Consider the following 22599-nt stretch of genomic DNA (forward strand, 5'->3'; position numbering starts at 1 on the left):
TTCCTAGAGCTCCAGGGAGAAATCCCAGCCAGTGTTTCACCCTAGCTGAGATTTGGGGGGCGTGTCATAAATATAAAGGGAAGGGTAAACCCCTTTGAAATCCCTCCTGGCTAGGGGAAAGCTCCTCTCACCTGTAAAGGGTTAAGAAGCTAAAGGTAACCTCACTGGCACCTGACCAAAATGACCAATGAGGAGACAAGATACTTTCAAAAGCTGGGAGGAGGGAGAGAAACAAAGGGTTTCCGTCTGTCTATATGCTGTCTTTGCCGGGGATAGACCAGGAATGGAGTCGTAGAACTTTTAGTAAGTAATCTAGCTAGGTATGCGTTAGTTTATAATTTCTTTAAATGGCTGAGAAAAGAATTGTGCTGAATAGAATAACTATTTCTGTCTGTGTATCTTTTTTGTAACTTAAGGTTTTGCCTAGAGGGGTTCTCTATGTTTTGAATCTAATTACCCTGTAAGGTATCTACTATCCTGATTTTACAGAGGGGATTTCTTTACTTCTATTTACTTCTATTTCTATTAAAAGTCTTCTTGTAAGAAAACTGAATTTTTTTTCATTGTTCTCAGATCCAAGGGTTTGGGTCTGTGGTCACCTATGCAAATTGGTGAGGCTTTTTATCCAACATTTCCCAGGAAAGGGGGGGGGTACAAGTGTTGGGAGGATTGTTCATTGTTCTTAAGATCCAAGGGTCTGGGTCTGTAGTCACCTAGGCAAATTGGTGAGGCTTTTTACCAAACCTTGTCCAGGAAGTGGGGTGCAAGGTTTTGGGAAGTATTTTGGGGGGAAAGACGTTTCCAAACAGCTCTTCCCCAGTAACCAGTATTTGTTTGGTGGTGGTAGCGGCCAATCCAAGGACAAAGGGTGGAATATTTTGTACCTTGGGGAAGTTTTGACCTAAGCTGGTAAAGATAAGCTAAGGAGGTTTTTCATGCAGATCCCCACATCTGTACCCTAGCGTCCAGAGTGGGGAAGGAACCTTGACAACATGATTTTTGACAAATCCTTAGTCTTTATTCATAACTAGGACACTGCCCTGCTATTTGTTTTTTCCTGCAGATTTCCTCTTTAGTAGACTTTGCAATCTCTTAATTAACACCTGACCCAGTATGCAAATAGGCATACAAGACAGAAGTGGCCAGACATGTAGCTGTGTGTATTACCTTAGAAACTATTCCTTTCAGGCAGGAGATACGTCACCTCCTGATGACCTGCCTTAACTCAAGACCACAAGAACATTATTTTCAGAATAGATATAGAACTCCTTAAATATTATCCATTCATACGTTTTTCAATTATTATGATCACCAGTGGCTCTTAGTAGCAATCTCGCATGCCATCCTTTGATAAAGTATTATGTATATATATGAGACCAGGGGATCCCTGTAAAACCCTGTGTATGCCGTGCCCTCTGCCAGTTGGCACCAAGAGGTCCCTGGGTCACATGCTAATTTGCAACCTGTGTCAATTTTATTGACACTTTTTTACCTACTTGTGTCTCCAATTTTGGAGCTCCCTTTAGAGAGAAGAAGGGTGCTCAGTGACAAAGGATGGTCTTGTGATTAAGATGCAGGACTAGGGCCCTGAAGATCTGGCTTCAGTTCCACCAGCCTTCCTGAGAGAGCTTAGCCAAGTCCATTTAAATAAAACTCTGTGCCTTAGTTTCCCCTTCTGTAAAAAGAGGGATAATATTCCTTCCTATATCTGCCTTGTATGTTTGGGCCCCGATTCAGCAAAGTATTTAAGCACATGCTTAACTTTAAACACATGAGCATGTGCTTAAGTGCCTTGCTCAATCAGTCTTTTAGATTGTCAACACTTGAGGGGCAAGGATTCATGCTTATTTTGGTTTTGTACAGCAGCTAATATAATGGGGCTTCGATTTCAGATAGGGATTCTAAGCACAGCCCTAATGAGAATAAATAATAATAAAGCACCAAACATGCTACTTTATTTTCCAAGTCCATACTTTTAAGATATTGTTACAGCTCATGCCCAGTTAGTGTGAATTCAGTAAATACCACCAACAGATATGTTCCTTGTAGGGAGGGACTTATAAAATGTATAGGATTCTGCAAGTTGGAGCCATTGGGAAGGCCTTTTTTCATTTGGTCAAAATTGACAAAAAACACATTTTCACAGAACTGTATTTTGTAAATACTGAGTTATGCTACTATCTTTGTAAGCATAAGTTGTGTGTTAATATACAAAATACAGATGTCTGGATATAAAGTTATTCATGGATATTTTAAGCGTTTGCAGGATCAATGCCTAAATGTAAAAATTAACACTGATGCAATGTTAAGGGAGAAAAAACAGGAACTTAGTAGATAAGACTGCTCCCACAATACTCACCTACATCTTATATATTTTATGGTACATACTAAGAACAAACAATCCATACTTTCAGACCGTTGTCACAATTCACGCTCAGTTCACGCATTGACCTGTTTCCCCATTTCTGAAACCAGCGGCACCTCTCTGCCAAGCAGTAGCAGATATCATGCTTCGCAGGTCAGTTTACCAGTGGAGAAGAAAATTAGTGATGTGAAGTTTGGCTATATTTTAAGTATAATTTGCTTTTATACAAACACACACACACAGAGAGTACTGAAATGAGATGGTCAAACAGTATACACAGTATTCTTTCTTTCAGGAATCTCTGCCCAGCACCAATGCCCAGCGAGAATCACTGCCTCTAATCAGAGCCTAAGGCAAGGAGCACACTCTTCTGTCATTCACATAGCTCCCTCTACCCAAAATCTTGCATAAGCAAAAACTATCACCACCATATACATTTCTTTCAAGACTAAAAATTTGCTCAGATGCTATGAAAAAGAACATGAAAGACTGAGTGTAATTGTTGCGTCTGGTGCTGCCTGTCATAACAGACACCATCCCCAGTCAGGATCCCATTCCCTTCCCACTATATGAACAAATAAACAAAGTATTATTGAACCTGACCCATTCTGTAAACTCATAACAATCATATACTGCACTGAAACTACAATGGGTTCATTCTTTAGAATGGGCAGTTAACATATTCCATGCAGTCACTTCTGGTAAAGCTTGCCACAGTTTGCCCCCATTCAGTTGTGAGTCCCAAATTAAAATAATATTCAATTTGCCTGCCCCACTTCTCAAATTATTATTGCGGGAAGCAATAAATACATAAATGAATAAACAAACCCCAGCCTTAACAGAGACATACTGCAGATTGTAATAGATACTCCTGAATGTGTTTAAAAATACTAATTCAGGTACCAGGTGACCTTAAGTGCAGCTTCATACTGAAGCCACTCTTCAAATATGGCATTCTGGGATTCCATTTTCACCAAGCCTTTCCCTCACACACCTTCACATGACACCATCACACCTACCTTATGTTGTCTTTGTTAAGTGCCAACATTGTACTCTATGTTGGCTCCATGTACGAAGGATTGGGGACCTGCTATTGTCTTTAGCAACTTTGGCAGATGGCAGCCTGCTACCCCTTAAAAGTCTTTGTGGCAGTGACCCTCACCCTGAAATGCTCTTTGGCAGTCCTGTGCAGCATCACCCCTTTCAGACCCAGGAGCATTCTTCCTTGAGTTCCCTTTCTGGTGAGCCCCCTCACCAGGTCCCCCTGAGACCCTTCCCTTTGGGAGCTCTGTCTGTCTGGGGGCTGTTCCTCATGCCCAGGTGCTTCCCTGCTTAAACAACTGCCTCCCAGTTACTCAGTGAGTTAATTAGTCCCAACTGAACTTGAGTTGCCGCATTTGCCCTTGTGGAGCCTGTCAGAGGTAGGGTGAGCACGGTACCCATAATCTAATCTAGGACATTAGGACAGTAAGCACCCACCACCACTGCAGTTGGGAACATCACACAGCTCTGGTCTGCTGTTGCCTCTGTCAGTGCCCTGGGGCAGAGACGTGTGCCATCAGCTCTAGTGAGCGGCTGCTAGTGTAAAACTAAGACTCAAGACCCTTAAAAAATAAGGATGAAAATCTGTAACCTTTATTTACATGAACAATCCCTAGTCCCAAATATTTCCACTGATGTCCATAGGATCTATTCATGTGATCACAAATTACTCATGTTAGAGAGACATGGTGTGAGAGGCAGGAGATATGGTTCTGTACTGACTTGCTGTGTGACCTTGGGCAAGTCATGTCACCTTTCAGTGCCTGTTTCCCTTCTTGTCTATTAGTGTATAAGCTCTCCAGGACAGGAACTCTTGTCTCACCATGTGTTTATACAATGTCTAGTGCAAAGGGGCTGTGGTTTTAGTTGGGGCCCTGTAAACACTATTGTAATGCAAATTATGATGTAAGCAAAGATTATCAGACCAGACCCTAAAAGGGAAGTTAGTAATTTTCTCATTCTCTCAGACAGCACACAAAATACAGCCTCTCCTTCTGAAGAAACATATTAAAATGGCTTCTGCTGACCCTCCTCAGTATATCAGATAGGCTCAGCCAATCAGGGAGCAATGTAATTGTAACTATGTTATTTCCACATATGTGCACAAACTCAGTGTACAACTGACTCTTGAATGACAAGTAAATTGTAAATTTATGTGGCTTAATTCCTTGAACAGCCTCAGCCTAAATAATTTAACTTTACAGGAAAACCTTGTGCTTCTCAAACATGCTCAGTTTTGTTAAACCAAAGGAAATGCATTACTCTAGAACATCATTTCACGTCCCATATTTATTTTTCTGAGCCCACATACAAGCATATGATACAAAAAAAATACTAGCATACTGCTGTACATCAGCTGTGTGACATATGGAGAGAAAACGGTATATGAAAATCAAAGGAGGAGAGCATCCAAACTACAAAATGGTCACAGGAAGCAGTACTAATCACTGCTGGAAAGAAATTGGGCTAAAAGACAAGCAACTTTACAAACACAAGGTGAAATTCACCCCTGTGCACAGGGTCCTCACAAGGTCAATGCACACTTAAATCCCACATCAGCCCTATGTTGAGGTCTTAAGTTATGTGATAGGTCTTTTATTGGCCCTCTGTACAGGAGTGGATTTCAGCCATGATGAAGAGCACTTTAGCGCAGTGAGAATGAGTAGCCTATCAAGTAGTTAATCATAAGGCTAACAAAAGCTACTTAGTATTACAGTTTTAGTGACAGACTTATGCTCTACCTAGCAACCTGAACTTTCCTGAATAGTGTTATCCATAAACTGTTCATTCAGGTAGATATATTTCTCTGCTACTCAGTGTTCATGTTAATGTGAAGTGTTGTTTTAACTCTGCCCTCTGGTAGACAATCTCAAATCACATAGGCCACTACATATTTACTATAGAAACTATGTCATTCAATAAATATTCCAGGTTTGAGAACAGTTTGAAATCACATGGCAAATAAATTGTGTCACACCATTTTTAACCACACTAGCTACCCTGAGGAGGATACTCCCTTTGTCTCAGATTGAGAGCAGAAACGTTTAATTTGTGAGAGTTTCAATGACAATTCAACTGGATTCTCAAAGTGCAGCCCTAGCAGAGTACTGACATCTGGTGGTCATTTCAGGTCTTCCCAGCAGTACATGCTGCTGTTGGCAGGCAATGAATGTGTGTAATCTCAAGGGCACTAAAGATCAAGGATAGATAACAGGGAGTGAAACTATACAGCCTGACCAATCATTAGTCTTCATCATAAATATACATACAAATTGGTAGTGTGGGCTGGACACTTGTGCTAACAGAAAACATTTCTCTAGGAAGACAACTTTATGCAGGGAAAGAAGGTGAAATTCATTCTGCATAGGCTATATTTAAATTATGTTAATTTTAGAATGATTTGAACAGATATTTTAATGTTATACTTTCAAACTCCTCAGAAATATGGCATGCTACTGAAGCACCCAGTGATGCATATTGTTTTGTGGAATTTGCCAGATACAAAGTAAATAGAGATATGCTGCAATATACAAACAACAAAGCAAGAGTCATTTAAAGCTCACAAAACATTAACAGTGTTACTGGATTAAATTTACTCTAGCAATACTAAGTTTTTGTAAACAGAGCACATTCAATTTATCAAGATGTCCAAAACAATTGGGTCATTAAATGGAATTATATGAAACTGTCTTTTACCATCAACAGACAAACAAACAAGTGTTGTTTCCTATGTATGAATGTTTCTTACTAATGAAAAGAAGCAGTAAGATTTGGGCCATCTTCTGTTAAACACTTAACACTCTGTTAAATTATAACCAGCAATGTTCAATGAACAAATTATCCCTTTCAACATCTGCTTGACACCAAAACTATCCAGCTAAAATCCATATCTGCTCATTTCAAATGACGATTAGAATTCAACCAGACATTACTAGAGATAGACCACAGCAAACAACTAAAGTTTGTGGGCATTGGGATATAGGAGTTTGATTCAGGCCCATTACTAGATATTACAGTAACGTTTTGTCTACTAAAACAACAATGAGTCTGGTGGCACATTAAAGACTAACAGATTTACTTGGGCATAAGCTTCCATGGGCTAGAACCCACTCATCAGATGCATGGAGTGAAAATTACAGATGCAGGCATTATTATATTGACACATGAAGAGAAGGGAGTTACCTCACAAGTGGAGAACGAATGCTGACAGGGCCAATTCGATCAGGGTGGATGTAGTCCACTCCTAATAATAGATGAGGAGGTGTCAATTCTAGGAGAGGCAAAGCTGCTTTTTTAATGAGCCAGCCACTCCCAGTCCCTATTCAGGCCCAAATTAATGGTGTTAAATTTGCAAATGAATTTTAGTTCTGCTGTTTCTCTTTGAAGTCTGTTTCTGAAGTTTTTTTTGTTCAAGTATAGCTACTTTTAAATCTGTTAGAGAATATCCAGGAAGATTGAAGTGTTCTCCTACTGGCTTTTGTATGTTACCATTCCTGATGTCCGATTTGTGTCCATCTATTCTTTTGCGTAGGGACTGTCCGGTTTGGCCAATGTACATGGCAGAGGGGCATTGCTGGCACACGATGTCATATATAACATTAGTAGATGTGCAGGTGAATGAGCCTCTGATGGTGTGGTGATGTGGTTGGGTCCTCTGATGGTGTCGCTAGAGTAGATATGGGGACAGAGTAGGCAATGAGGTTTGCTACAGGGATTGGTTCCTGGGTTAGTGTTTCTGTGGTGTGTAGTTGCTGGTGAGTATTTGCTTCAAGTTGGGGGGCTTTCTGTAAGTGAGGTCTGGCCTGCCTCCCAAGATCTGTGAGAGTGAGGGATCGTTTTCCAGGGTAGGTTGTAGATCGTTGATAATGTGCTGGAGAGGTTTTAGCTGGGGGCTGTACGTGATGGCCAGTGGTGTTCTGTTATTTTCTTTGTTGGGCCTGTCCTGTAGTAGGTGATTTCTGGGTACCTGTCTCGCTCTGTCAATCTCTTTCCTCACTTCCCCAGGTGGGTACTGTAGTTTTAAGAATGCCTGATAGAGATCTTGTAGGTGTTTGTCTCTGTCTGAGGGATTGGAGCAAATGCGGTTGTGTCTTAGGGCTTGGCTGTAAACAATGGATCGTGTGATGTGTCCTGGATGGAAGCTGGAGGCATGTAGATAAGTATAGTGGTCAGTAGGTTTCTGATATAGGGTGGTGTTTATGTGACCATCACTTATTTGCACTGTAGTGTCCAGGAATTGGGTCTCTTGTGTGGACTGGTCCAGGCTGAGGTTGATGGTGGGGTGGAAGTTGTTGAAATCCAGGTGGAATTCTTCAAGGGCCTCCTTCCCATGGGTCCATATGGTGAAGATGTCATCAATGTAGTGCAAGTTGAGGAGGGGCACTACAGGACAAGGGCTGAGGAAGCATTGTTCTAAGTCAGCCATAAAAATGGTGGCATACTGTGAGGCCATGCAGGTACCCAGAGCAGTGCCACTGACTTGACGGTATAAGATGTCCCCAAATCTGAAATGGTTGTGGGTGAGAACAAAGTCACAAAGCTCAGCCACCAGGCATACTGTGGCCTCATCAGGGATACTGTTCTTGACAGCTTATAGTCCATCCTCATGTGGAATATTGGTGTAAAGAGCTTCTACATCCATGGTGGCCAAGATGGTGTTTTCAGGAAGATCATCAATGCACTGTAGTTTCCTCAAGAAGTTGGTGGTGTCTCGAAGACTGCTAGGAGAGCTGGTAGCATAGGGTCTGAGAAGAGGGTCCAAATAGCCAAATAATCCTGCTGTAAGAGTACTCATGCCTGAGATGATGGGGCATCCAGGGTTTCCAGGTTTATGGATCTTGGGTAGCAGATAGAATACTGACTGACACACAAACAAAATCTGGCCTCAGATAGGTGCACAACTGCCACAGGGATGACAGGGAGTTGGGTCAGGTTGAACAATGCATCCATCAGTAGCCATTGACTGGTGGATTGCATTAAAGCATCTGTGTTATTTAAATTGTTTCTTCAAATCCAAACTGTAGCTTTATGAAGAAACTGCAATACAAATTTGCTATTCCCAGGTTGTACAAACAATTTTCACCAAGTTGTAACCTCTCAGTAAATAAGTAGACCAGGCTGGAAAATTACCCACTTTGAATCTTTTTGTTAGCTAAAAAACTTGACAGATGGCTGACTCTTTTCCACTAATAAAAAACAAACAAAAATGAAGCTATCCTCAAAAAATCTTACTCATATAAAAAGCTATTTTTAGTGAATAAGATATTTTCCGATAGGTTGTGGCACTTATGGGCAATATTTTCACACATGTAATTACTTACATACAATTACACCCACCTAATTTGTAGGCAAAAATATCCAAGGTATGTAGGCAAATTGGTTATTTGAGTGCACACAGCCCATGCAGGGGATTTTCAAAGAGACAAGTGGAAGTTAGGTGCCTGAATCTCAATGGGAGTTGAGAGCCTACCTGCTAGTTATGTCTTTAAAAAAATCTCCTCTTATGTCTTCCCAAATTAGCTGATTTTCACACACCCACTTCAGGTATCTTCCCAAATAAATGAAACTCATGCTACTATTTGAACCTCCATATGAGAACCTGGCCCTATAGGGCTATTTCCTAAGACAGTCATAATGGCCCCATTGCAAATCAATGGCAGTTGATCTTGGTGAAATTCTCTCCCATGCAAAGGACAGGCACAAGGACTATGGACCACTTAAGTCCCACTTAAATCCTGTTTTCAGGGCTCAAGCGGAGCCCTGGTGCTGGTCTTCTGCACACTGAAGAATTTCACCCACAATGAGCACCTGTCGCATTGCTGCATGAATACCAATTCAATAGAAGTTCTAAAATTACATCAGTCATTTGGTAAAAGAGACAGAAACAAGGATTCTTCTAAGAAAACATTGCCACAGGATCTACAGCTCCTCATCTGAAAAGAACATATTTTATTTTCTTTATTGTCCCCACAACATTTATTATCTACAAGTATTTCAGCTTTTCCAATACATGTATGTCATTGTAGGAGACTATTATTCTGTGACAATGTTCTGCTCCATGAATCTTTCATATATGTTTATCTTGGAGATTTTCCTGGGGGTTAGAGGTGTTCCCCACCCACAACCAGGCAAATTAGAGTTTAAAAATAAGGTTGTCTTGTTCTAATTGACAACATCAGGTTGACAAATCTCTTCCGAAGACACGTGAAAGCAAAATAACCCATTCCCGCTAGCAAGCCAACCAACATGGTCGTACCAAGAACTCTTGGTGCCCTTTTCTTGGCCACCCGGAACGCAGTTGGCAGAACTGCTGAGATTAATATGTTGTTGACATGTCCTAAAACTTTGTTAAATGTTTTTCTCTTCAAGACACGTTCATAATAGGCTTCCAAGTTGGGTCGTTTTCCATTTCCCCAGTTTCTTCTTGCAAACCCCAGAAACTTCAGGCGATGTAATGTAACAGCAAGCGATACATCTGCCAAACTAAAGAATTCGCCACACAGCCAAGGCTGCTGTCCATCTTCTAATCAGAGATAAACACACAAAGAATTAGGAGCTAACGAAGTACAAGGTATGTGGAAGGTTGCCTGGTCTATTACATGTATGTTTACTGCTAGTACATAAACAGATTCATAAACAACAATAGTACTTTTAAAAATCTGATTTAATAGCTAACTTCCTTCTCCAACCCCTTCCATAGTCTATACAATGCTGCAAAGTCTACCTCCCAGTTGCCCAGTAAGATCCACACTTCAGTTTGGTACTTTGAGACTCATTTTTTTGCTCCCAATTAAATTTTCTCAGGACTAAATTAACTCAATAGAGGTGAAGGGAAACAAGGGAACTACAAGGGCTGCAGGTCCCGCTGGCAAAGGCGTGATAGAATGACACAAACAGGATGACACTATTTAAAAAAACTCAAATAGGAGCTGCTTACATCTGATGAAAATTTTCCAAGCAAAAGAAAATTAACCTGTTGATCTGGCCATTAAAGGAGCTCTGCATTGACCCATGGCCTACCCAGAACTTTTAAGATCTGACAGTAATTTTTTCAGGATTGCCAATTTAACTACAAGTCCCCTAATTGCCCTCCTAGGACCCAGTCAGCAAGTTACATTCTGCTTAGATCTCAAGTGGAAATGCTCAAGTGAAATACAGTGCTCTCTGCCGTATTTTTTAAATCAAAATAAGTATATGCTCTCTGAGCCAGGGAGATCTGTGGTTATATCTAGAAGGCTGGGGAGAGAGACCTGTGCTGGGAGGGATCAGTTCTGTGCAGCTGAAGAGAAATGTGGAAGTTAATCCTTACAAAAGGAGAATAAAAGGGAAGATCTAAGCAGCTAACTGTGTGAGCAGGAGACTTGTGTGAGGAAGAAGACTAGGAGGGAGGGAGAGATTGGAGTAGTAAAAGGAAGGAATAGAAGGTCAGAGACAGATTGAGAGGTGACTTCATTGTGGTATACAAGTACATTCAGAGGGAGAAAATACCCAGTTCTACAGGGCTCTTTAATCTAGTAGTAAAAGGAATAACAAGAACCAGTGACTAGAAGTTAAAGACAGACAAATTCAAAATAGAAATAAGGCACTCTTTTTTTTTTTAAAGCAGTGAGGATGATTAACTATTGGAACTACCAAAGGAAGTGGTGATTCTCTGTCTCTTGAAGTCTTCCGATCAAAACTGGATGCCTGTCTGGAAGATATGCTTTATTTAAACACAAGTTCATTGGGCTCCATACAGGGTAACTGCATGAAATTCTATAGCTTGTGTTACACAGGAATTCTGACTAGCTGATCTAATGGTCCCTTCTGGCCTTAAAATCTACGAATCTGTAGCTGGAAAGTCAGAGAGATAGAATAAACAGGTAGAAAAGGAGATCAAAAATATTAAAGGGATTAGAACAGGAAGAAAAACGAAAAACAATACAGTCAAAGCTGTGTTATCTGGCACTTTCCCAACTGGAAAGCTCTAAAAACCATCAATTCTGATAGGGTTGCAGCCAGGTGTCCAGATCCGGGTGGTGCTCACCTCAGGCAGCTCCCCATAAGCGGCGACATGTCCCTGTTACTCCTAGGCAGAGGTGCAGTCAGACAGCTCTGTGCACTGCCCCTACCCGAGTGCTGGCTCCACAACTCGCATTGGTAAGTATAACTCTTAGTTGACCGGAATATTTGACTAGCCAGAACCCTCATTCCCCCAACACGCCAGATAACAAAGCTTTTACTGTATATTAAAAATGGGCTTTACAATTCTGCACATTAATCTTTATTTTTGTTTAGGATTCTGACCAACAGTGAGAAGTGAAATCCGAACTGTCTGGAGGTTTGGTTCAGATGAGCACCCACCCATTTAAGCTTATTCTTATCTTGCTGAAAGTAACATACATTGTGAAATGGAAATGAACTAATTACTTCAGTAAAGACGACTCATAAAACTGCACTGGAAGTCTCATGAGAACACACTTTCCCATGTGTGCTGTGGTTTTACCTGCTTGAGGTTTGGACTGGGAAATACTTAGAACCAGCCTTCTAACTCAATTTCCGAATGACCCCTTCCAATCCCAGCTGGAGCCAGGGTGTGAGAAAGAGCATGAAAATGAAAGAACTGTGAGAATTGAGAAAACATGTTTTTATGGTATCTATGGCCTAACCAAAGCAAGAACCAGACATCTCACAAGAAAGCCTGTAATCATGAGATTTTTCTGGTCTATTTGCAGACTCAAGAGGTTTAGATAGCTTAGATGAAGTTCAGAGAAGCATCTGATTTGTCAGAAGTCTGACATGCAGCCAAATGCCACCTCCCTTCCCCTGCTATACTCTTGTCAAATCTCAAGCTAAGTGATGTCATGCCAGGTCACTGTTTGGATGAAAGATCTCTATGAGAAAACAAAGTACCTCACGAAGTAGTGTTGGTACATCTCATTTGTTCACTGGAATGTTATCATCTGATCACTAGAGCTGCTCTTCATGATGTGGGGGGTGGGGGGAGTTTGGAGACAGAGGAAATTGGAAGTGAATCTCAAGAAAGAAAAACCACGAGAAACCGTCATAAAAATGTTTGTATTTGGTTAAACAGCTCATTCTCAGCACTAGAATGATATTAAGATTTCTGAATTCAGTTTTTTAATCAATTTGGGTAACTCTTCAACAAGGAGTCCAGAAAGTTCTAGGCTTGATTATGGTTTACAAATGCAAGAAACTCTAGAGCATCTGGATGAAATTCCAGAGGGTATAGATGAATCCTCAAGGGTTTGGTAATGGAATGAAATTCTTTGCTCGTGTAACTCCACTGGCATTGTGGCAGTACAGAATTTGGCCAAAAGATTTATTCACTATTGTACCATTCATTGGTTTTAATCCGGCCTGTATTGATAGAGACTAAAAGCTGTTACCATCTGACTTCTGATTTGCTGTCTATGTGAAGTGAGCTAGTTGTCTGAGTTCTGTTCTCAGTGAGTAGGAGTTCACTTACATAACACAGTTAATACCAACTAGCATCCTTATTGGTAGTCTCAGTAGAAGGGTGAAGGATTGAGAGCTTGATCCAGCTCCCAGTAAAGTGAGAGGAGAGGCTCCCATTGATTTCTGTGGGAGCTGGATCAGAATCTGGATTACCACAAAGAATGAGCTTTCTTTAAAAAGGATCGGCTAAGGTTAGGACATAGTGGCACAAAAGCGTGAGGGAACTTGCACTGCCGCTGTTCTGCAGTGTTTTTGTTCTGTGACTAGAGGCCTTTAATCTCCAGGACTGTCAGTTATGTACCTATCTCCATCACAACGGTTTAAATTCAGCATGGTATTTAAGCATATGCCTAACTTTAAGCACATGAGGCCTACTGACGTGTTTAAAGTTAGGCACGAACTTGTTATGTTGAATTGGGACCTCAAGCAATTTATGAAATGTTTTTTTAAAAGCAGTATGGAATGTTGTGGCTAATCATGCTGAAAATGTGTGATCAAGGTCTCAAAAGCACACTTAGAAGTGCTCATATATGCTCCTAATGACAGTAGCTTGCATTAGACTAAATTAGTATTGAAAGCCATATTTGACAGGCTCAGTGCAGTTAGATGGCTATAAATTAAAACGGATACATCAAGAAGTATCATACAGAACAAATGCTGCTATCTGGATGAATCAATTGTGTTAAACATAACTGTCAATAGAATTAAATAGGAATAATCCCTTACCTGGTGTTTCTTCATTTCTCCTTTGTAACTCAGTCTCCACCTGATCCAAAACTTTTTCCAATTCATCAAGTATTTTCTTCAAGTACTTTATATTATCATGGTCCAGCAGCTTAGACTGCAAATATACATAAGTTATAGTTTTAAACAATCATACATATATATTATAGTTAGCGTTTTCGGAAGAAGATTCATTTTGGGATTATAGTACATATTCATAAAATGTGCACATTTTCCCATCACAGTTAAAAGCCAAGTGGAAGCTATTGGCAATACACATATTAGTAACGACTCTAAGAACAGAAAAAAATTATTTCCAGCATGGAGATACTCTGAGTGCTTAATCTTGCAATGGGGTGAGTGCTCTCACTTCAGTCCAGCAAAGCACTCACGTACAGGCTTAACTTTGAAGTCAGTGGCATATTAAGGTTCTTTAAATTAAGCATGTATTGAAGTGTTCTGCTGGATGGGAGACGAAGTGCTAAACGTTTTGCAGGGCTGTCTCCCTGAATGAGCACACTGATAATGACAGGTGAATCATTCCAGGAGAAGTCCAATATTACCAACCAATTAGTTTAGCGGTGGGATACCATTAATTTACTCACCTTAAGGCGCTTCTGTTTTGCTATATAAGCATCTTGGAGGTCTGGATTTTCTTTAGCAAGCTTCTTTAGTTCCGATTCTGTGTTACCTATCTGGCCTAATAAAACACAAACAGGAATTATATAAAATCACCCACTATATTCACGTTTTCATCCACAAAAATTAATGAGTAAGTAGAGTTAAAAATTGCTACAAAACATATGTCATTTTAAATGAGAAGTGGTTTCTGAATGAAGTTTCCATGTCAAGTGGCTCAGAGATATCACAGTTTGGAGTAGTGGTATGATGAATTAACAAGCGGCCCCAAAACATTTTCTACTCCCTATTTTGTGATTAATTCTATAAACCAGGCACTTGCTTCCAGGGAGAAAGAATGAAGGACTGGGGAAGCTATTCATTTGTTCTTTCAGTAAACCCAACTTCTTTGTTACTCATTACCAAAGAGGGAAGGAAAATGGCACATGGCAACAAATGTAGTAAACAGCTGTATCTTCGCAGCAAATGCTTATACTTTGTTCCTGAAAAATATTTGCCACCAAGTTTTCAAAGGTGGTCTCTAATTTTGTGTGAGCAGTTTCTGGGTGCCCAAGTTTGGACACCTGGGACTGGAGCACCCACAGCTCCCTTTAAGTTTGATTGGTGTTCTGAGTACTGAGCAGTTCTTAAAAAAATCAAGGCACAAAGGGCCAAATTTTTACAGGTATTTATGCATCTAAAGATCTTTGTCTATCTGCACCTTTTGAAAATCTGGCCCAAAGTGTTCCGAGTTGGTCAAAATTTGAGACACCTAAAATCAGCAGCCCCTTTTGAAAATGTTGGGCAGGGTGTATATTTGCTATAGGCTAGCAAAAGGTTCTGCTTGTGTAATGCGAAGAAGAAGTGTGAGTGAAGACCCTATAGTGACATTATCATTATTTATTTGTATTACAGAGGGGATAACTTTTTCATTTTTAAACAAGTGTGTAGTTTGTTTGGACCTTGGAAGAGACTCCACCAGCTCACAAACCCATAATGTCAAAAGTTAGGCTCAGAGTAAGCAAGTTTTTATTAAACACATATCTCCAGTAATAAAAAACTGAACACAGAAGAATACTTATAGGGCCTGAGCCTCCTCTCAAATTCACTAGTGGAAATTAGGTGTAACTCTTTTAGAGGCCTTGTCTACAATCCAAATGTTTTGCTGGTAGAGCTGTGCCAACAGAGTCCCCTAGTGGAGATGTAGTATAACCCAGCAGAAGGAGTTCTGCCAACACAGCTAAGCCACCTCTCTGAACAACATTAGATATGCTAACATAGTCAGCTTAGCTGCATCTATACCAGGAATTTTGCTGCACAGCTGTATCAACTAGGAGGTGTGATTCTCTCACACTGCTAGCCAACAGCTATGCCATCAAAACTTTGTAGAGTAGATGAAGCCTAAATCTGTGGAGTTAAATTGAAGTAAAATTGCTGTAAGAGAAGAATAAGGCCCATTATTTTATATGTTCTTTGTTTCAACTTTGAATAGCCGTGAAAGTCTTATTTCAACAAGTTACCTACTTGGCCTGATAAAACAGAAACAGGAATTATATAAAATCACCCACTACATTCATGTTTTAGTCCACAAAAATTAAGTAAGTGGTGTGCAAAATTGCAAAGAAACATGTCATTTTAACCAGCCTGAAGAAATGAGAAGTGGTTTCTGAATGAGAACATGGCACACATTAAATGTCTTAAAAACTGGCTAATTGTAGGTCTCCAAATTTAATTTAGAGGAGGAATTATCATTACGTGTCTGTGTTACTAGTGAGGTCCCAAGATCTGCTTCTTGGCCCTATGCAATTTATATTTGTATCAATGACCGGGAAGAAAACAGAAGCATTACTGATAAAGTTTGCACATGACACAAAGATTGGAAGAATTGTAAATAACGAAGAAGTGATATACAGTGATCTGAGTCATTTGCTAAACTGGGGGCAAGCAATGAAGCAAACAATATGCATTTCAATATGGCCAAATGTAAAGTCCAACATCTAGAAACAAAGACTGGAGGCCCTACTTACTGGATGAGGGATTCTATCCTGGGAAGCACTGACGCTGAAAAAGAGTCGGTGGTTATGGTGGATAATCAACTGACCATGAGCTCACAGTGCAATGCTGTAGCTATAAGAGCTAATGCAATCCTTGAATGTATAAATGGGGAACTCTTGAGTAGAAAGTCTATATTACATCTTATACACAGAGACCATGAAACAATACCTCCTCCCACCCCACTCTCCTGCTGGTAATAGCTTATCTAAAGTGATCACTCTCCTTACAATGTGTATGATAATCAAGTTGGGCCATTTCCAGCACAAATCCAGGTTTTCTCACCCTCCGCCCCCCCCCCCCCGTCCACAAACTCACTCTCCTGCTGGTAATAGCCCATCCAAAGTGACCACTCTCTTTACAATGTGTATGATAATCAAGTTGTGTCATTTCCAGCACAAATCCAGGTTTTCCCACCATCAACCTCAGCCTGGTCCAGTCCACACAAGAGATCCACTTCCTGGACACTACAGTGCTAATAAACAATGGTCACATAAACACCACCCTATACCGGAAACCTACTGACCACTATTCCTACCTATATGCCTCCAGCTTTCACCCTGACCACACCACATGTTCCATCGTCTACAGCCAAGCTCTGCGATACAACCGCATTTGCTCCAACCCCTCAGACAGAGACAAACACCTACAAGATCTCTATCAAGCATTCTTACAACTACAATACCCACCTGCGGAAATGAAGAAACAGATTGATAGAGCCAGAAGAGTTCCCAGAAGTCACCTACTACAGGACAGGCCTAACAAAGAAAATAACAGAATGCCACTAGCCGTCACCTTCAGCCCCCAACTAAAACCCCTCCAACGCATTATTAAGGATCTACAACCTATCCTGAAGGATGACCCAACACTCTCACAAATCTTAGGAGACAGGCCAGTCCTTGCCTACAGACAGCCCCCCAACCTGAAGCAAATCATAGAATCATAGAATATCAGGGTTGGAAGGGACCCCAGAAGGTCATCTAGTCCAACCCCCTGCTCAAAGCAGGACCAATTCCCAGTTAAATCATCCCAGCCAGGGCTTTGTCAAGCCTGACCTTAAAAACCTCTAAGGAAGGAGATTCTACCACCTCCCTAGGTAACGCATTCCAGTGTTTCACCACCCTCTTAGTGAAAAAGTTTTTCCTAATATCCAATCTAAACCTCCCCCACTGCAACTTGAATACTCACCAACAACCACATACCACACAACAGAACCACTAACCCAGGAACCTATCCTTGCAACAAAGCCCGTTGCCAACTGAGCCCACATATCTATTCAGGGGACACCATCACAGGGCCTAATAACATCAGCCACACTATCAGAGGCTCGTTCACCTGCACATCCACCAATGTGATATATGCCATCATGTGCCAGCAATGCCCCTCTGCCATGTACATTGGTCAAACTGGACAGTCTCTACGTAAAAGAATAAATGGACACAAATCAGATGTCAAGAATTATAACATTCATAAACCCGTCGGAAAACACTTCAATCTCTCTGGTCACGCAATTACAGACATGAAGGTCGCTATCTTACAACAAAAAAACTTCAAATCCAGACTCCAGCGAGAAACTGCTGAATTGGAATTCATTTGCAAATTGGATACTATTAATTTAGGCTTAAATAGAGACTGGGAGTGGCTAAATCATTATGCAAGGTAGCCTATTCCCCCTTGTTTTTTCCTACCCCGCCCCCTTCAGACATTCTGGTTAAACTAGGATTTATGCTGGAAATGGCCCACCTTGATTATCATACACATTGTAAGGAGAGTGGTCAGTTTGGATGAGCTATTACCAGCAGGAGAGTGACTTTGTGTGTGTGGGTTATTTTTTTTTGGGGGGGGGGTGAGAAAACCTGGATTTGTGCTGGAAATGGCCCACCTTGATTTTCATGCACATTGTAGGGAGAGTGGTCACTTTGGATAAGCTATTACAGCAGGAGAGTGAGTTTGTGTGTGTGGTTTTTGGAAAAAAAAGGGGGGGGGTGAGAAAACCTGGATTTGTGCTAGAAATGGCCCAACTTGATTATCATACACATTGTAAGGAGAGTGATCACTTTAGATAAGCTATTACCAGGAGAGTGGAGTGGGAGGAGGTATTGTTTCATGGTCTCTGTGTATATAATGTCTTCTGCAGTTTCCACAGTATGCATCTGATGAAGTGAGCTGTAGCTCACGGAAGCTTATGCTCAAATAAATTGGTTAGTCTCTAAGGTGCCACAAGTACTCCTTTTCTTTTTGCGAATACAGACTAACCTATATTACATCTGTATTTGGCACTTGTGAGATTGCCATTGGAATACTGTGTCCAGTTCTGGTGTCCATATTTCAAGATGGATGTTGAAAAATTGAAGAGGGTTCAGAAAAGAGCCACAGGAATGATTAAAGGATTAGAAAACATGCTTTGTTGTGAAGGACACAATGAGCTCAATCTATTTGGCTTATCAAAGAAGAAAATGGGGTGATTTCATCACAGTCTACAAGCACCCTACATGGGAAACACAAATTTGATAACAAAAGGCTCTTTAATCTAGCAGGCAAAGTTATAACAAAATTCAGAGGCTGGAACTTGAAGCTTGACATATTCAAACCAGAAATAAGGTGCAATTTTTAACAGAGAGTGTAATTAACCACTGGAATAATCAAGGACTGTGGTAGATTCTCCAATCACTGGAATTTTTTAAATCAACATTATATGTTTTTCTGGTAGATATGCTCTAGTCCAACCACAGTATTGGACTCGAAGCAGAATTTAAGTCAATGAAGTCCTATGGCCTGTGTTATGCAGAAGTCAGACTAAATGACTACTATGGTTCCCTCTACCCTTACAATCTACATGTTAGGAGTCAGAAATTGGTCTAAATGGAAAAATCAATAGGTGAAATCCAGGCCCCACTGAAGACAATAAGAGTTTTGCCATTGACTTCAATGGGGCCAGGATTTCATCCCATATCCTGCTTTGAAGATTCCCAAAATGTGGGATTGTGCAGATTCAGGATTTTGGGACAAATTGATCTTTAAAAATTAATTTAATTTGTCAGATGAACCCATGCTGCTTATCCTTTTTTGCCCCCAGGTGTGAATATAAAGGTATTTCTCCTACAAAAAATGGGGCCAAATTCTCCTCTCATGCAAGTTTTAGATCAGTGAAACTCCACTCTTTGTAAGGCTACTCTTCATTACACTAGTTTCAGAAAGAGGACAGTCGGGTTCATTATTTTAATAGAAGTTCTGCTGCCATTGTACATTTCTACATTTACAAAGAATATATTTTCTTCACTGCAATGGTTTGGTGCAGGCACTATTCGTGCAGCCTACAGGAAAATATGTACATTGTTTTATAACCTAAAACAGCGAGATAAAAAAATTAAAATTTTGCAAATGCCATTACTGTCTGTGCATTTTAAGCACAAATCGAATTGCTATCCTTTCCTGTTGTTAGCAGAATTAACTCCACAGATATTCCCAAAAGGAGTATTTTTCCACATTTTCAAATCTTTCAAAATTTTAAGCAAAATATCTTTTAAAATTATCAAGATTTTAAAGTTAAAATGACACAAATAGGGCTAGATTCTTCCCTCAGTAGTATGCTCATAGCTCTACTGATGTCCAATGGGGCTGTGATCACAAGAGATACTAGCTATGGCTCAGATATTTTATCTGGTTGGCAGTTGAAGCTGAACAAATTCAGACTAGAAAGAAAGTGCACTTTGTGGGTGTGGGGGCGAGGAAGGGTTGTTACCAGCCTAATATGGAAAAGGACATGTTCATTCTAAAACAAAGACCTTGATGAATGTACTCGTCTTTCAGCCCACAAAACTATTTTAGATAGCAGTATTTCCTGTCATTATGACTGAATGCTCAACATTGGGAGAATTGAACTGAAGTTTCCTAAATCCCTGGTTTTGAGTTACTGGATAAAATTTTCAGACGTGCCTACATTACTTAGAAGCCTAGGCCCTCATAAGCAACTTACATATTTTTGAAAATTTTACTGTTCATTTAAAAAGGCCAATATTTTAAAAAAATGAGTGCCTAAAACTAGGCCAATAAATCCATATCATGTTACTTTATTAAGTGAGCTGATTTTCAAAACTGCTGAGCACCCAGTTGCTCCCAGTTATTTAAGTGCCTAACTGTAGGGCATCAGTTTATCAAACGTATTTGCCATCAACAATGTCTGAGTATGAGTTGTTTATGTGTTAAGCAAATTTTAAAACTACATTCTTATTCAGGTCTCAGGGATCTTTAAATATAAAATATATTTAGAACCAAGTAAGAAAGATCTGTTAAATGGCAATATTTTGGGGTTTATGTTCAGGCTACATACTGCGAATTCTAGTTGTCGCATAAGCTGGAATCATGGAATCCACTGTTAATTCTGGGTGTAAAATGCAGCCATGAGTGTAGGCATCCATAGGCAAGGAGTCCAAGAGCTCTCTATAGTGTTGCACCCTTGGGTAATACATGCTTCCTTCTTCTGGCATTAATCTTGGTGTCCTCTCTGAAATACATTTATTTAGGAGATTTTTAAAAATAAATCAGAAGAGCTATATAATATATATAATGATATTATGATAAAAGTAGTGTTCTTAATGGTACTTCAGTTGTCCCTGTGTAGCACAGATGACATGGTTATCAAGTGAAATCCTCACTACTGGATGATTCCCGCCCCCTCCTCCCCAACCATGAGCCCAGTTCAACAAAACACTTAACCGTGTGCTTAGTTTTCAGCATGTAATCCCATCCTTCTTCAGCAATGTACTTAACCACGTGATTAAAGAGACCTTAGCAGAGCAGAGAATCTGCTCCATAGCATATTATAGTCAAGCAGTTTCAGCAGAATCAATTTTTTACATTTCAAGCAATGTCACTACATAGTGAAGTACAATAGACAGCTCTTATGGCCCATTAAAAAGAAAATATTGCAGTGATTCAAGAACTCTATTATAAAATGATACTTTAATTATTTTAAATATGTTTTTAAAGAGTTTTACAGCAGCATTAACAGTTCATTTATAACTGTATTCATAGATTGTAGCCACCCTCAGCTTTACCCAGCTCTCTATTTCCTCCAATTATTATCTGACCAAAAGGCAAGCAGCTAGCAATTAATTCAGCAGGTGTTGAACTGCTAATAGTGACATGTTCTTACTGCTATGGGAATCTCTAAAGTCCACTGCAGAATTTTATCCTTGAAATTACATTTGCCAGTTAGGGACATAGCGTATCAGAACCCTAACTAGAGAGCACCAATACAAAAGGTTGCGTCTTCTCCTCACTCCAAGAAATACAGTTTCTGTGTATAAGCCAAAAAAAAAAAAAGTTTTCTTTAAAAATTGATCCTGCCTATTTCCTAGTAATGACAAGTGTTGTGAAATGTCAAGGTATGCCACTATTCCTTTCTTATTACCATAGATTTACTCTTCCCACTTCTATTTCCTTATTCCATTTATTCGTGTGCACACATGCACGCACACACACTCACTATTCTCTCTCCTTTACAGGGTATAATTAAAAAAAAGATTATTCTGGAATTATCCAGGAAACTACACCATTTTTGTGTGAGAGGTTTTTTCCAAAAATTGAAAATGTTTTGCATCCCTCTGTGAGACTATTATATTAGTCCTTGCTACACAATTAGTACAGCAAAGTATTATCATATTTCTGACCTGTATGGGCTAGCAGGATAAGTGATCAGATATCCATTATCTTGCCAAATAGATGTTAAAGTATTTTCAATGCAATCCGTTTGCTTGGAGAATGCGAAACTTTTTATGGAAATGAACAAAACTCTATACAGCGACACATAAGTATTGCATTAAAAATCACATAATCTAAAAAAAATTTCATTACCATCCACGAATGTCTCTTCAAGATAATCAATAATCTGTGTGGCCTCACAAATAATGTTTTCCCCATGGATAAGGACAGGCACTTCTCCAGATGAGTTTAAACGCATAAACCAAGGTTCATTGTGTTCACTCAGGGGTAAACTTACATCATGTTCTTCACACTTCAGTGCTTTTTCAGCAATCACTAAGCGCACCTGAAAAATATTGCAAGTATTACTTGATTAAGCTATTTGCCAGGGATAAACTGATACACTGTTCAATTAGAGGGGCAATGTGTTTCAGTGGGAGTCAGGAGTACTGGGGTCTATTCCCAGCTGTGCCACTGATCTGCTGTGTGACCTTAGCAAATCTCTTCACCTCTCTGTCTTCTTTCACATCCTTTGTCTATTTAAATTGTATTCTCTGTAGGTATGGACTATGTACAGTTCCTAATGCAACTGAGTCCTAATCTCAGTTGGGATCCTTAAGTGCTACTGTAATACAAAT

At 40.0% G+C, this 22599-nt stretch overlaps 1 protein-coding gene across 7 annotated transcripts in view; it reads right to left on the minus strand.

Annotated features, from left to right (window-relative positions):
- Positions 1-4678: 4678 nt before the first annotated feature.
- The window catches only part of GDAP1 (ganglioside induced differentiation associated protein 1), a 54989-nt gene continuing 37068 nt past the window's right edge, over positions 4679-22599 (minus strand). For 5 of the 7 annotated variants that reach the window (XM_084620473.1, XM_084620469.1, XM_084620468.1 and 2 more), the window contains 5 exons: positions 22115-22307; positions 20589-20762; positions 14194-14288; positions 13592-13706; positions 4679-9929 (listed from right to left, as the gene is read on the minus strand). In XM_084620473.1, coding sequence (XP_084476599.1) covers positions 9547-9929; positions 13592-13706; positions 14194-14288; positions 20589-20762; positions 22115-22220 — 873 coding nt within the window. In that variant the 5' untranslated portion in view covers positions 22221-22307 and the 3' untranslated portion in view covers positions 4679-9546. The remainder of the gene's footprint in view (positions 9930-13591; positions 13707-14193; positions 14289-20588; positions 20763-22114; positions 22308-22599) is intronic. The other 2 variants (XM_084620471.1, XM_084620472.1) reach the window with 1 other exon arrangement.

The sequence above is a fragment of the Lepidochelys olivacea genome (genome assembly GCF_965140295.1).
Source record: "Lepidochelys olivacea isolate rLepOli2 genome assembly, chromosome: 2".
NCBI classification, from domain to species: Eukaryota; Metazoa; Chordata; order Testudines; family Cheloniidae; genus Lepidochelys; species Lepidochelys olivacea.